General features: G+C 37.2%; 1 protein-coding gene across 7 annotated transcripts in view; it reads left to right on the top strand.

Annotated features, from left to right (window-relative positions):
• The window catches only part of GABA-B-R1 (gamma-aminobutyric acid type B receptor subunit 1), a 724,819-nt gene that overhangs the window by 583,479 nt on the left and 124,753 nt on the right, over nucleotides 1-16,587 (top strand). For all 7 annotated transcript variants that reach the window (XM_067765072.1, XM_067765071.1, XM_067765070.1 and 4 more), the window contains 2 exons: nucleotides 1,679-1,844; nucleotides 5,830-6,073. In XM_067765072.1, the coding sequence (XP_067621173.1) occupies nucleotides 1,679-1,844; nucleotides 5,830-6,073 (410 nt within the window). The remainder of the gene's footprint in view (nucleotides 1-1,678; nucleotides 1,845-5,829; nucleotides 6,074-16,587) is intronic.

The following is a 16,587-nucleotide window of genomic DNA, read 5'->3' as shown; positions in this document are numbered from 1 at the left end:
AAAAAAAAAAAAATCAATGGTATCGCTTGAAAAAGTGTAAAAATCGACGTTTTTTACGTTTCGAAGTTCTGCAAAAACTTACTATCAACTTTCTCGATTTTTAAAATCATCAGATCGGATAGCCAAAAGGTCAGACTTAATGTCTTTTACTTTTTTCTGGCCTTAAATTTTTTTTGCCCGTGTGTAAAACCCGAGTTATCAAAAAAGTAAAAGTTTTTGGAATTTGCCCATATGTATTACTGCGCAACCTTATAGCACTATTAACCACACAAAGCAAACAACAAAAGCGTTTCAAGTTCGAAGATGGGTATGTAGTATTCGGTTTCAACCAAACTTAGACTTTCTTACTTGGTTGCAATAGCTCCGTCATTCGTCCAGTTCCCGGAAAGAAAAATTTCTCAAATAGAAAGCTAGTCAAGGAAGTAACCTTAAACCAAATTTCAAGCAAATTGCGCTACATTTTTGTTTAGAATAGGCCGGTCCCTGCTCTACTTCCGGGTCCTTTTTTCTCTACGTAGGAACCATCCTCGGACTTCAAAAAATAGTCGAAAAAAATCAATGGGGAAGTCGGTCCAACCGTTCTCAAGTTTTGCGCTTAGCAACACATTCAGCGACTCACTTTTATATTTTAGATAAGCATTACATTTAGTGCCAGGTTTGGCGTAGTTTATGATCGCAGCTTATACCAATTCGGCTAGACTGTCATCTAAATTTTTCCCCCTATACAGCAATAGAAAGCAACTGATAATCATACTTTAAGTATGCTGAGAGGCAATAGTGATACAATTTTTTTAATCAAAATTTGGATTTGAAACGCATGTATATAAAATCAAAAATCAATTTCAATAACACGAAAGCAATTCGATCAACCACATTTACATATTTATTAACAAGTTTCAAAAGCAGAAGAAAAAGCATATAAATATTTCGCACTTCGTTATAAAATCCCATGCCAAAACTCATGCATCTGTGATTACGCCTTTATGTATGCTACGATTTGCACACACATGCACATTACCACATTGAAAACTTAGCTGTGAGCTTTAACTTTAATAACAAAAGATTTATCTCATGCTTGCGCAAGCAAACAGTTCCTTTACATACACTCACATACATACAAAAACACTGTTGTAGCTATATGCATGTGAATGCGCTCAATAACTCGCTCAATATAAGAAAGGCGCGCCGCGCCACATCTATCAGCAAACTTTCTAAAGTTTTTCCCTTTAAACGCTTTTGTGCAGCTCTTACGCTCTGCCGCACCGTCGCTTACCTCAACACATCGAACCCGTCAACACCTTTTTATAGCCTTGACTACAGCGGAGCATTTAATGGTTGCACTTTCTCTGCCACAAACTTCATATGCGAAACTTGTTACTTTTGAAATAGCAAAGTGTGCATTTTTCCGCGCCAACGTGAATCTCTTTCCAATATTTCGTTGAAATATATTACATACAAATATTCGTGTGTATATGTGTGTGCGTGTGCATATGTGCTTTTGCTAAGAAATAAATATATTTGTATGCCTGTCGCAACTTTTAAATGCATCAATTTTGTATTTTCTCTGGCTTAGCTCAACTTGTATTTAACTGCCAACTTACACACTCACACATACATACATATATGCATTTCATCTTTGTATTTACGTTTATACATATATATGTTTTTCTACTTTCAGGTTGGTATGAGGACAATTGGTATGAAGTGAATTTGGAGAATGAAGGCATTACATGCACCAAGGAACAAATGCGCATTGCGGCTGAAGGACATCTTACAACGGAAGCGCTTATGTGGAATCAGAACAATCAAACGACAATTTCCGGGATGACAGCTGAGGAATTTCGGTAAGTTTGCGTTTGATGTTTGTCGATACAGCAAGTGTTTAGCGGTTAGAACGCAGAAAATTGCAATTGTGGAAATGCTGATTGAGTGTTGAGATAGTTTAGGATATGGTCACAAGAAAGTTGGTGTTGGTATTTTATTTGCTCCATTAAATATGTAATTGTATGCGTTGCTAAAAGCTAAACGTGCTGCTACACAGTGTATCGAATTATGAACAGCCTACAATTATGTCATAATTTATGTGACAACTGTCACTTCATTGCATATACATAAGCTCACATCGACAAGTAGAAAGAGGATACCTGGTTGGCCTTTTCTCAGTATGATACGTTCCCATCTTATTGAGTGCATTAGGGCAGCAACTATCTAAAACTCAGTTCATGCGTCTATGGAAACCTTTGCTTAAACATTAATTATTTTTATTTGTAGTAGAGACTTTCTAAGGAATTTTTAAGAAAAATAAGGCACAATATATTACTCCAACTGAACCCTGTACTATGTGATAATCGTAAACTACATTTTCAGAATAACGTACTTTTATAGCCTTGGTAAACCATGTTAGGTTAGGTTGGACTGGTCGGTAAACAAAAAGTGCAGACCCAGGTCTCTTTTGGATGAAGCTGATGTTGATATCCTGCTCGCTGAGCAATATTTTTATCTTATCCGTAGCACTTTTAGAGAGCTGCAAGTTAATCTGTATGCATTTTGTTTTCTGTTGAATACCGAACTTATAAGTTAGTACCCTGCAGCAGTTGTGCTGCCCCTTCCATCCGTTCAAACTCATCCTCGTCCTAGACTATGTCACCACGAAAGACCTTCAATTTGGCCGTGCGAATGCCAACGACGATCTCGTTATACGCCCGGGTCTTTTCGAAACCTCTGTGGCAAGCATGAGCTTTAGTTAGATGTCTTTTAACTCTTCGCTAATTTTTGCTACACAACAGGATAGAAATTCCAAAGAGACCTTATCTGCACACTTGATGACCGTGTAACCCCAGGGGTTCTAAAGAGCGTCAAAAACCAACAGAGTTCCGGTCGGGTTGTCACGCATGCTCCGCTTGGAAAGTCTCAACTGCTTGACTTCTATCTCCACACAGCTCTCTATATTGGTACCTAATTTAAGCGTATATCACGTCGGCTTGCACCTGCTACGTCGGCTCTGACCTTTTTTTACCTTAGAGACCTGTGCACTTCAGTTGACTCCTCTAGCTTCCTTTGAGTTTAAACTGGGTTCCCGGGTTCTGTTGTTCGTAACCAGGTGGATCTTTTTTGTTTCTTGTTTCTGTTGGTTGGCTTTTGGTGTACTGGGTAGGATGAAAGCGTATCCTCTTCGGACTCTGTCAGAAGTGGTAACAGCGTTCGCTACCACTTTGTATTTGTCATGATCCATGTCGCCGTATCCGTCTTTGTCAGTGTAACGTGCGTCCGGTATTTGTTTGTGTCCGAAATTGTAGTCCTTCTTGCTTTAGTGGTACTTTCCGTTGAGGTTTGTTGATCTGACCTTGGCCTTAGCCCTTATTTTTTCTTCCTAAGAGGTCCATGCACTACGGCTTTAAATTGGAAGTTGGTTCCCTGACTCTCTTGTTAGTACCCAGCTATACCTTTTTTCTGTTGTTGATGCTGCTTGTGCTTTTGGTGGACTCTGGAGAGTAAAAGCATACGCTCTAGTACTCCGCCACAAGAGGTTTGTCCTTTCCGCCGTAGTTATATTTCTGTTATGTTTGGATTGATTACTCTCTCGCGAAACCGATGTACGTTGTGAAGGCACTTATACAAGCCACCTAACCTGCGTAACCGAGAAGACCGTTAGAGATCAGCAATTCAATTTACCAGCTGACCATTCATCCATCAGCATGGCTACCTCGAGATCTTGAACTAAGTTGGTGCTGGTGGCGCGATTCTCCCATTGCTTGCAGTTGTGGTTGTTATTGTTGTACCGATAACGACGCTCCCCGAAGGCCTTGGGGTGTATTACCGATGTTGATGGTCCTTTGCCGGATGCAGATCCGGTACGATCCGGTACCAAGCCCGACCATCTCGGGAATGATTTGGTATGATCACATGCGACCTTCTAGGTCATACAGCCCTCCCACCCCCTAGATCCACAGGAGTTCGGGTGCGCCAGATCCTCGGCTGTTATTGAAACACGAATCGCCAGCGATAAGTGAGGTTGACATTTGGGTTGGAGAAGCTATATATTACGCTGGCAACCCTTGAAGGGGTTACGCTAAACAGCCCCTCGAATCTATTTGGTATTGTACATACAAGTCTGGAATTGCAGTAGCGGGGGAAAGTAGGTTTGTTAACTCTTTGCACGGTCATCAGTAATGAGAGGCTGTCCAATGTACGCATAACTAAAAAATGCTACTTGAAGCAGCTTTCCTATGCAAAAACATAACTAAAAGCATAAAAACTCTGAAGGAGTAAATATATCCTTCTCCTTTTAGAGCAAGTTCCATTCCAAATTCCAACCACCTTTTTGTCAGCACACTAGCGAGCATAAATACTTATTGGTCTTAATGTAAATATTGTTTTTATACCATCCGACCACCACCTAAAAAACAGCCAAACAATATAAAAACACTCCATCGGTACTCGAAACTCTAAAGGCAACAATAATTTCTTTTATTACAACTTTTCAAACACTTCCCATTGCAACGTAATAAATTTTCTCTTTTTTTATTCCTTAGATACCTGTTTACTACGGTTTACGCCACTAGCCTCCTTTGAGTTGGAACTGTGTTCCCGTATTCTGTTGTTGGTAACCAAGTGAACGTTTTTTGTTTCTGTTGGTTCTGCTTATGCTTTGGATACCTCTCTTGATATTTTTGGACGTGTATTAGGAGAGTCAGGCTGTCTTATAGAATTGCCATTTGGGTAATTATGGGTAGGATATAAGCGTATCCACTTCGGACTCTGTCAGAAATGGCAGCATCGTCCTGTGCAGGTGTGTGTTTGTATTGATCGATGTCGCCGCCTCCGTTTTTGTCAGTGTAACGTCCGTTCGAGATTTGTTAGTGTCCAATGTTGTAGTCCTTCCTGCTGTAGTGGGACTTTCCGTTTTTGTTTAATCTGATCCTGGCTTTAGCTCTTTTTTTCTTAAAAGGTCTGTGCGCTTCGGCTGGTGCCACAAGCCTAGTTGAAATTGGAAGTTGGTCCCCGGACTTTGTTGTTTATACCCATCTGGACGTTTTTGCTGTTGTTGGTGTACTGTGGAGGGTAAAAGCATAATCTCTTCTACTCCGTCGCAAGAGGTTTGTGTTTGTCATGGATGATGTCATCGCCTGCGTCTCTGTCAGCGTAGCGTCCATCGGAGTCCTTTCCGATGTAGTTATACTTTCCGTTATGTTTGGATTGATTAATCTCTTGCAAACCGATCTACATTGTGAAGGCACTTATACAAGCGACCTAATTTGGGCAACCGAGAGAACCGTTCGAGATCAGCAACTCAATTTACCATCCGCTGACCGTTCATCCATCGGCACGGGTACCTCACCATCTTGAATTAGATTGGTGCTGTTGCGGCGATCACCCCATTGCTTGCAGTCGTAGGAGAAAAAGCCTGTTGGAGTCTGTTTACTCCTCGCACAGTTGTCAGTAATAAACTGAACAGTCAATGTACTTATTACTAAAAAATTTAATTCCGAAAGCAGCTTTCCTATGCAGCAACATAACTAAATGCATAAAAACTCTGAAGGAATAAATATATATCCTTCTCCTTTTAGAGTAACTTCCATTCAGTGAAATCATACTCCAACCAGCTTTTTACCAGCACTCTCGCGACCATAATTACTTATTGGTCTTAACGTAAATATTGTTTTCAAGCCCTCTGACCACAAACTAATAAACAGTCAAACAATACAAAAACACTCCATCGGTACTCGAAACTCTAAAGGCAACAATGATTTCTTTTATTACAACTTTTCAAACACTTCCCATTGCAACGTAATAAATTTTCTCTTTTTTTATTCCTTCCCCATACCACAGGCAACGACTGAACCATGCGCTCATCGAAGAAGGCTATGACATCAATCACGATCGCTATCCGGAGGGCTACCAAGAGGCACCACTGGCCTACGATGCTGTCTGGAGTGTAGCATTGGCATTCAATAAAACAATGGAACGCCTGAAGCACAGACAGAAATCGTTACGCGATTTTACATATACGGACAAGGAAATTGCCGACGAAATTTATGCAGCAATGAATTCCACACAATTTCTTGGCGTATCGGTAAGTGTGCATAGTGAAAGAGGGAGGGGGAGCAAGAGCGATAAGCTAGTAAGAGTGTGGGTGTAAAAGTAGTAGGGTAATGAATCAGTTTGCTCGCATGCAAAAATCACTGTTTTTTATATTTATTTTTTGGTTTTAAACAAGTATAAGCGATAAGGGGTGTAGAATTTAATTTAATTTTTTTCATATATTTATACTTTTGTATGTGTGTCTGTGCTATGTATATCTTCACTTTAATGCTATTTCGGTTACAAGTGTTTCCATTGGTTTGATATGCCCGTATCCTTTCGGGCATTTATGCTATTTGCTTGTTCGTTTGCTTTGAGGCAAACCACGTTTTAGTTTTGTTTAATATATAAAAACAAATGTAGCCTCTAAGCAAGCATTTGAGCTGAAAACACCAAACGAATACAAGGAAAATGTGCTACAATACTACAAAAGATATTTTGAGCGGTATTGGAATTTTAAAAAATTTGTGTAAAGTAAAGCATAGTGATTTTATTTTAAGTGGTGAGTAGTAATGGTATACGCTCAAAAAGAAAGGCGCGTATTCAAAAGCAGACAAATGTTTCCTAAATAAGAGTGACATAGCGTATGAGTAACTTTTGAGCACTACCACTAGGAAAGGTATGTTAAAGATATCAGTTTACCGGAGCCTTACTCAGAATCGGATAGTCAAATCGAAATCGGAATCAGGAATCACAACACAAATTGGCAATTCAAGCATAGTAAATAAATATCATTAAACTAAGGGCTGAATAACATTTCGGTTAGGTTAGGTTAGGTTAGGTGGTAGTTGCCGTGATAGGGGAAGCTCACAGGGACAACATGAAGGTCCGATGTGACACCACATAAAACAAAATAACGGGGACATAGATGTAGCTACTTAAAAAAGCGTAGCTATGATATAGTTTCGTATGAGACCGATCTCAACCTTCGATAAATCCTATGGAGTTCCAAGTGAGTCGCGACCGAAGTACTTTCGCATAGTTCTAGCAAAAGCTGGGCAATCAAGCATAAAATGAGTCAATGATTCCGTCATATAGCTACAGCAGTAAGGGGTTTCCAGTATATTGAGATGTACAGCATGGATTCCCATTGGGCAGTGCGCTGTCAAAACCCCAATCAACATTGATAGATGAGCCTTAGTGAAGTCAATTATTTTGGCAGACCTACTGCCATCCACTTCCGGTCAGAAAGATCTTGCTACCCTGAAAGAGGTGTTGTCCGAAGTCAGAAAGCTCCCGCAATATCTAATGGATATATGTATGTGGTACGTATTTGCAATAACATGAAATTTATATTCAAATTGCAACTTTCAAAAATGTTCCACCCAAGGTGCTTCGATACGCACCTTCAATTAATCGACCTTTAAAAACGTGCATATCAAGCTTAAAGTGGCCAACCTCTTCTGTTAGTATGCTAGATGACCTACTTCTCTTCGCTACTTTTCTTCGCCTTGCTTTGGCGTTAATTTCACAAATTACACAAAATCCGCGGTCAGCCACAACTTTCTACTGCCGTTGTCCACGTTAATATTCGTAATTAGATAGGAGAAAATCTGCAGTCTCAATTTTAACCATAACACAAGGTATCGGCTTATCTGTGTCATTGCATTCCAACAGATTATAACCAGCTGCCCTTAACGTAGAAATTCTCTACTCAGTTGCGAACAGAAATGTTTCGGTGTTACCATGACGCCACCTCACATACCTGGGTAGGACCCTGGAACCCCCTTTTAGCAGTCATATATGTCGTATATGTAGCATGGTTCATCTGGTTCCATTCTTCATTGGAAAAGTGATATAATTTCTGCTGCTTCACCAACGTTTCTCTGTGCAGATGCAGACGCAGATCACTAGGAGCATATTCTGTAGATTCGCTTTGTGTGGCATTTTCTTATGTCTCAATATTCATTAGATGTTCTGTTGCAGCTGAGCGGTCCACTCCAACCTTCGTCTTTACTTATTGCCGATTCAAATAAATTTCGTCAATTTCGACTAGTTCTGTCCGCAGACACTTTTTTCTCTCCCTTTCGATGCCGATATGGTCTTGCAAGTCGACTTTAACGCCTTTGCAAAACTTCACGTTCCCCTATCGCTATTCGCGCTTATCCCATCTATCTTGTTCTTCCGTCTTCCTGCATCGACGGTCAGCATCCCGTTCGAAGACTGAATTCTTCTATATATAAACATGAGTCTCTACCGATACCAAACTCTCAATGTGTAGAGGATGTCGGGCGGGAGTATGACTTAGAAGATTGGTCTTCATCGTACTAAAGCGTTTCAGAGATAGTCTGACTTGTATTTTAATGTGGATCACCTTAACCGTTGATGCAGCAATATTGAAAACAATATCACTTCATCCAGAGACTGAATTCTCGTAAGATATCCAGGTCATTAACCTTAACGTCATACTCTGCAAAAATGAATAATTTTATATATTTATTCTTGTATGCTTTCTTTCCTTCTATGAAAAAGCAGAGTGAACAGTTTAATTATAAAATTTTATTTTTTATTCATCATCTTTAATTAAAGCAATATTTGCTTATTCAGCAATAAAGTTATGCGTAATTAAAATTGCAAATGAATGACTTCAATGCGTAACATAAAACTTTGTTGCAATTAAGAAAAACTCAAACATTGAAACACAGGCAAAATAAAAGGATTTTATAAACGCCACACTTACACATACACACATGCGTACAAATGATGACTCAAACCAACGAGTTAACGTTTTAATTTAAGCAAATTGTACTAAAAACTCTAAATTATACACAGCTGCACTTGTACACGGGGTTTATAACTTTGAATGGATAATAAATGGTTGATTGTAACGGCATAAACGAATCGAGATGAATAAAGACTTCAATACATCAAAATGCTCAGGAAGAGAAAAGGTACTGATTTAGTCATGTCCGTCCGTCTGTCTGAGTACACGACAACTTGAGTAAATACTGAGATATCTTATTGAAATTTGGTATTAGAGTTCATCTTCCATCGCATTTTAAAATGAGCGAAATCGAATGATAGCCACGCCCACTTTTTACATATATAGCATTTTGGGAAACACAAAAAAAACGTGATTTTATAGTATAAAATACACCTACAATGTTGAAATTTTATGTGTGGACTGATATATAGACTCTTGATACAAATTTTAGAAAATGGGCGTAGCACTTCCCATTTGTGAAAAAACTAAGTTTCAGAAATATTATTAATCATGAATCAAAAACCGCTGAAGCTGCCTTTACTATTAGAAATTTTTCGAAGAAAAATTCACGAAATCGGTTAAGGACCACGCCCACTTTTATATAAAACATTTTTAAAAGGGTCGTGAATAAATAAAAAAGCTTTATTTTTGCAAAAAAAGCTTTATATCAGTGATGTTTCATTTTCCAAGTGAAATCATAACAAGAAAAAGGAAAAACTTCAACTTTTTTAAAATGGGCGTGGCACCGCCCACTTGTAATAAAACCAATTTTACAAATATTATTAATCATAAATCAAAAACCGATGTAGCATACATAACAAAATTCGACAGAGAGGTTGCCTTTACTATAAAAAATGTTTCGAAGAACGAAATCGGTTAAGGACCACGCCCACTTTTATATAAATAAATGGGTCGTGGACAGATAAAATAATCTATAGTTTTGCAAAAAAGAGCTTTATATCTATGGTGTTTCATTTTCCAAATAGAATCATAACAACAAAAGGAAAAAATTCAAATTTTTTGAAAATGGGCGTGGCACTGCCCCTTTTATGACCAAGCAATTTTCTATGTTTCGGAGAAAAACTAACAGATGTAATAAGATTGGGTACATATATTTTCCCCATAGAGGGAAATATTTCTAGAAAAAACGTACGAGATCGGTTAAAGACCACGCCCACATTTATGTAAGGCACTTTTAAAACGGTTGTAGACGAATATAATAAGCTATACTTTTGGGAAAACTAGCTCATAGCGTTTTATTTTCTAAATGGAGTTATACCAAAAAGTTAGAAAATATTTAAGTTTTTAAAATGGGTGTGGCACGGCCCCTTTTTTGGTTAAGTAATTTTCTATGTTTCGGTAGCCATAACTCAAAGAAAAATTAATATATTGAAATAAAATTGAGAATACGCACTTTCTTTAAAGCAAAAATAATTTCCAGTAAAAATGGACGGGATCGGTTAAGGACCACGCCTACTTTAATATACAAGATTTTTAAAAGAATCGTGTACTAGAATAATAAGCTATATCTTAGCGAAAAATAGTTTTTTATTAATGTTATTTCACTTCAAGTTTTATTGTAAGAGGAAATTGAGAGAATTTGTTTTTAATGGGCGGTGCCACGCCCCTATTTTGATCAATATTTGCACAACATTTCTAGAGCCACAAAACAAATAAATCCTTCGTAACAAAAACCGAAATGTAATTCAACTGAAATTAACTGTACAATTCAAACTCACGCTGAGTATATAATATTCAGTTACACCCGAGCTTAGACACCCTTAATTGTTTTCTTGTAACTATTTACATTACGGTTTGGCCTTAATGAACAAAAAGATCTGCTCTAAGGAGTTTTGCCCACATCAAAGTTGTCTGCAATTTCTGTTTATGATTATTACTTTGTTGTTGGTGTTGCGTGTTAAATTTGCACTCATACCGAAGTGCAAATATTTACAAATATCCCACCTACGATTTCCATTCAACTTTTCAAGTCATCAGAAGGTCTCTTATGAGAAGCAAAATGTTAATAAACTATAAATTAATAAGTAAACTGGCATACGAATATTTTAGAATTAATTTTTGGCTTCTGTGGTAATCAAGCAGCTTCAAGGCAAATGCTATAACTTTTTCAAAAATTGCCCGTTTGGGATCTTTTTTTTTTTTAATTTGTTTTTAAATGTACTTTTCGGAAAAAAAACAAAAAATTTTTAAAGTTTCCTTTTTCAATTAAATAAACAAAAAAAAAAAAAAAATCGGCCCACCGGGATTAGCGGGGATGATTGCAGAATTGATTGAAGTTTTTTATGAGAAAAAAAAATGGCGAAATTCGAAAATCTTGAAAAACTGAAAAATTATAAAAAAAAAACTTTAAAAATTTTTTTTGTATTTTTTCCGAAAAGTACATTTAAAAACATTTTTTTTTTTTTAAAAAAAGATCCCAAACGGTAAATTTTTCAAAAACTTATAGCATTTTGAAAACAAACGCGGTGTTTTTTTTAAAAATTCATAACTTTTTTTGAGTTGGATGAAAAAATTTTAAAAAATTCTGAAAAACGTCTTTCGTAAGCTAGAAAAAGAAGAAAAACTTTCAGCCAGTTCTAAAGGGGTCGGGTTCAAAATTGGTCGAAATGGGATGGAATACCCCATATATATATTAAGTAAACTTGTTTTCTACTTACATCGTTTATTGTAGACACATCAATGTCCCACGCAGCGTAGAAGACCTCCTCCGCAGGTAGATTTTGTTGTCAGCTTGCTAAAGGTTGTTTTAATAATGGTTCTATACGTATATACATGCAATGTCTTTAGTCCATGCCAAAAGAAAATTATTCCAAGCTATTAGTTCATCCTAACAGACACCCCAATATCAAATATGAGAGAGAGGGCCACGACTGCTCCAAAAAATATCCAATTTGAATATTGAGATTACGAAGCCCTCAAACTAAGAAAATCATGAATGGAGCGAAGTCAAAAAAAAAAACTATGCTGGGGGGAATTTACTACATATTTTCGTGTGTACGTGCTCTTATGACAGCAAGCATTGTAGTATGAAAATAAATTCATTCATAGCAATTGAGGAAGATTAGGAAGAAAAGTACAAAGCACGAGTAATCCCACCAAATGTTTAAGATTTTATTCTAAAAAGTAGAGAAGATCTCCTTAAATAGAAAATGTCATGTATTTCAAGTTTCGAAAAATTTAGTAACTAATAGCGAACTATATCTATTTCAGATAATGCACAATGGCACAGCAAAGCAGTACTTAATGAAAAAGAAATCGATTCGAGAAAAAAAATTTTTTACAATATATAAATTTCCAAATATTTTTCCGTCAATTAATTCTTCGTTATTAATCTACGTGTTAAAACTAGTGATAGTGATATTTTTCACCAAGTTTTAAGGTTACACTGACATGTGCTTTTAACACCCCGCGAGGGTAATCATGCATATGTCTCTTTATGTATGTACATCTAATATAAGAGCACTTCAGCTAAATTTGTGCAAAACGTGTTTACTTTAGAAAAATGTTAATTAATTAATGAAGAAAACGATTATGTTGGGCGTAAAGCCTATCTCCCCTCTTCGAAGATTTAAGGGCGAAAAGCAAAACGTTCCTAGGAATACAAACTCAAAGTTCGGGATCTATGTTCCTAAAGGAGAAGTTGGACAAAAAAAAAACACAATAGGCACCAAAGCAAATTCCCATGTCCCATGTTAATCCTTTGGTTTAAGCGCTGGCTCACACATAAATAAGTTGGCTGGCCGGGCACCTCTCCAATCACGTCAATCCCATAAGTTTTTGTCTTTTCGAATTCAATTTAGACACAGCAGCTCTTCGTATTGTGCTCCAATAAATAGTACAATAACGCCAAATTTGTACGTTTTGTATGTCTTTCTAATTGCAGGTATCGCGTTATGGTGACATTCAGGCTAGTTTCTGGTTTACGATTGAATATTAAAACTGTTTCACTCGCAATGATGTGTTCTGCAGCGTGGCTGGATCTTAAAAGGCGGAAACTCGCTTTTTTTTATTTCTCATACCGCAGCAAACCGCTAATCCCGTCGAAGTAATCGATAAATCTTTATCGATGCACAGCTGATCCGTCATGGTGGGAAGGGAAATTTCCTAGCTGTGTTCAATTAGCCATTCATTCGTACGAAAGGCAGGGTTTTTCATGGCCAATTCAATGTAGAATTACAATATTTAACAGTGAGATCCGTAGATTTTTTTCTTATTTCTATGTACCCCCGTACAAGCTAGCAGCATCTCTTGAATTTCTTCTTATTTTCTGAAAGCAAGCTTTCACTACACACTTTTGCTTTCAGCATTTCCTTAGCAACCAATAAGTCAATTTTAATTAAAGAAAGCTTTCATAGAAATAAAGGGCAGACTTTAAAATAGAGGCTATTACCACAGAAGTACAAATTAGTTGTAAAACACTTTTGTATCAAATGCACAGTTTGTGTCAGAGCCAAAACATATTTCCAAAATTTTTTACTTTAAACAGGTAAAAGTACCATAAAATGATTTTATTTTGGCCGTTTTGTACCATTTTTCCTAAAAATTTGTAGTTTAGTATCAAATAATTTCGCATGCACCTAAAAGTATGAAATGCATTCTACAATGCCTGGGCAGGTCAGACCATGATTATCATCATCGCAGTTTGCGATTTCGTTAGGTGCGTAGTAAGTTACGTGATAACTAACGTCAATCGGGAGCGCTAAGGCAAACTAATTCATTCCAACCTGTTTATCCCAACACAGTAGAGGTGTTCCCTCATTTTACAAATACGTGTGAGGTCCTTCATGATATTACCTAAGAAGTTCTCACAATCAGCGATGAACCACTTCTAGCATATCAAAATTTGCCTTGGTATTATTTTCTTTTGATACATTAACTTTCTGCAAATTTAAAATATAACTGCTTCGAACTCCTATCACTCGAACCCACAATAACACTATCCCTTTAGTAAAATCATTCTGGAAGCAAATGTTTCCTAGATCCTAGCAGTCTGTGTTGACTATTTGACTTTCTGAAGTCCTATTTGATACATGTTTGACATCTGCTGGACAAACTTTTGAGCATTAATTTCCAAACTAGACTAAGAGTCAAATGCCGGGTTCTAGCAATAAAAGTCAGGTTGTGCTGGCTGGTCTATAGAGACCTCAAATATACCGAATGTGTTCATAGTCTTGCCAGAATTTGTTTGACGACCAAACGGAAAACCCCCAATCAGGTGCCAGGACTTATGTTATAGAATAGCACCGTTCTTTTAGCAAAAACCAGAAGTTTTCTACTTTGGCGCCCCTAACAGCTGGAGCCTTGACCTGGCCAACGCAGAACACGAACACAGAACGTGCTCAACCGTTTCCTCGCACTTCCTGCACCTGCTGTGCCATGCCCATCGTGAGCCTTAAGTCTTCTCTCTTCAGAGATTTGATGCACTTTGTGAGTCTAATATCGTAAGCTTTGCAAATGATCTGAGAAATATTGCAGTCCTACGCTTTTTTCCACGCCTTTCCTGCTTGATGGATAATATGCAACTTCTGTCTCGTTTGGATTTCTCCCGAACGAATTGGGACATCTATTGTCGTTTCGGCGAGTGTTGCACCCTCCTTTGCCAACACATCGGCCTTTTTGTTACCTTCGAACCCTTTATGACCGGAAGCCCAGTAAATATGTATAGTCCGGCCTAAAAGAACTTTTTCCAATGCTTCTTTGCATTCCAGAACTCTTGAATACTGAAGTACTCTGTGAGATAATTCCTTTAATCGTATATATATTGACGCCACGACAAATATATAATGCACTCCTCCAGCAATAAAACGTCTAAGATCCTTAGGAAACCCCTTTCTTAAAATCAGGGTTTAATTTATTGTCTTTTATTTTATAAACGACTCAGTGTTGTAGTACATCTCAGATGTTACACTCAGTGTTTTATAGCTTCAAAACGGCGTTTCATTAGCTGCTTTAGCGACCTGGATCGCAGCCATTATACCTACCTACCTAAGAGGCAAATCATGTCAATGCTCATTACAGGAATTAGAGATGCCAAAATGAAACTTCAAAATACTTTCCCTACCCAAACTGTCTTGCGGGTAATGCCCTTCTAGAACTTGGTTTTGTTTTTATCAAATAAATCAAACAAAAATTTTGCTTTTACCTTTTATGCTTAAATTTCAAAAGCAAAAAGTATAACAAAAAATACCACAAACCATCACCTGAATTTCCACCGATAAGAAGTGTAAGAACTTTTTCGGAAAATCACAAAAGTCGTGAAGAGTTTACGCTGTCAAAACTTTATGTAACAACCGACCAACATTCGCAATGATAAATCAGCGATACGCACGCATACTTGAAATCACACACATGCACTCACATCTAACTACCAACCTCCTTACACAAAATTATAATATTCTTTAGAAAACATTGTACTTAATCAAGTTGTTGAATTGCAACCAAAGTTAAAAGGAAAGTTTAAGGACACATTCGTATCGGCATCAAAGTTTGAAATGTGGTGAAGGTTTTGGTTAAAAGTTGAGCTAACAAATTTTAATGCTTTTCAGGTGTGGATAAGGAAAGCAAAAAAGAAACAAGACAACAAAATGATAAGCTGAGATTAAAATGGTTAAAACAGTTTAGAAAAATTAAGCGCATAGAGTACATGTACTATCGAGTTCCCTATCAGGCTGGCCAAACATAAAAAAATTTTCCTTTTCGACCGTTTGGTGGTTAACCAAATATTTATTTTTTTTTTTTTTTTTTAATATTGTTTCATTTATTTGATGTTTAAAATTTTATTAATCAAAAATTTTCATTTTTAAAAACAAATTTGATAACAAAATATTCAAAATGTAAAGTATAAAATACAAAGTTAATAATTTAATAATAAATAATAAACACTATAGACCGTTAAGTCCGTAGTACAGAGGCTTTAGTGGTGGAGATCTGCTTAAACTTCCGAAGTCAGGTGGTCACCCGCAGTAGTTCTACAACATTTCAAGTGTGATTTTAGGCATTTCGGGCGTTAAGATGACCCCAGACTTTGTCAATCACCAACGACTTTGCTTTTGACACTACTTTCATATCTGTGTTTTCCCCGTTTTCGTGCTAATCTCTGTCTCTATCTCCATCTGCATATCCGTACCAATATTTCTCTTTTCATATCCAGCTATAACAGTTTTCCATCTCCACCTCTCTCTAAATCTCCATCCAATTCTCAATTTTCTCATATTTCTCTTTTCATATCCAGCTATAATAGTTTTCCATCTCCACCTCTCTCTAAATCTCCATCCAATTCTCAATTTCCTTTTCCATCTCCCTCGCTTTCACCATCGTCGTAGCCTTAACTATCTCTTTTTCCACATTCACCACCACCAATTTTGTTTTCATCTTCATCTCCATCTCTATCTAAGCCTGCATTGTCATTTCCATCTTCATCTTCATTGCAGTCTGCATTCGCTTCTGCATTTCGTTCTATATTTCCACTTCCAAGCCCATCTTCATCTCCATCTCTGTCTAAATCTACATCTGCATTTTTATATCCATCCAAATTTCTGTCTCCACCTAAATCTCTTTCTATTTTCTTTCTCAGTTTATACCTACTTCCTAGTCCTTTCTGGTTTTCCTTTTTGTTCTGAAGCCCGTCTTCATGGTCGGTATTAACTACGTCTTACTGCGCATATGAGCAATGCTTTTCCGTGTATGACTCTGATACGCTACCGTATAACCACCTTCAAGAACTATCCCGCCATTCACGGGCATAATTTTGTTGCAATTTTAACTTTCTCGTCTTTCGATCT

This window comes from Eurosta solidaginis, chromosome 2 (genome assembly GCF_040869045.1).
Source record: "Eurosta solidaginis isolate ZX-2024a chromosome 2, ASM4086904v1, whole genome shotgun sequence".
NCBI lineage: Eukaryota > Metazoa > Arthropoda > Insecta > Diptera > Tephritidae > Eurosta > Eurosta solidaginis.
Note: the sequence above shows the minus strand (reverse complement) of the source record. Positions and strands in the feature narration are given on the sequence as shown.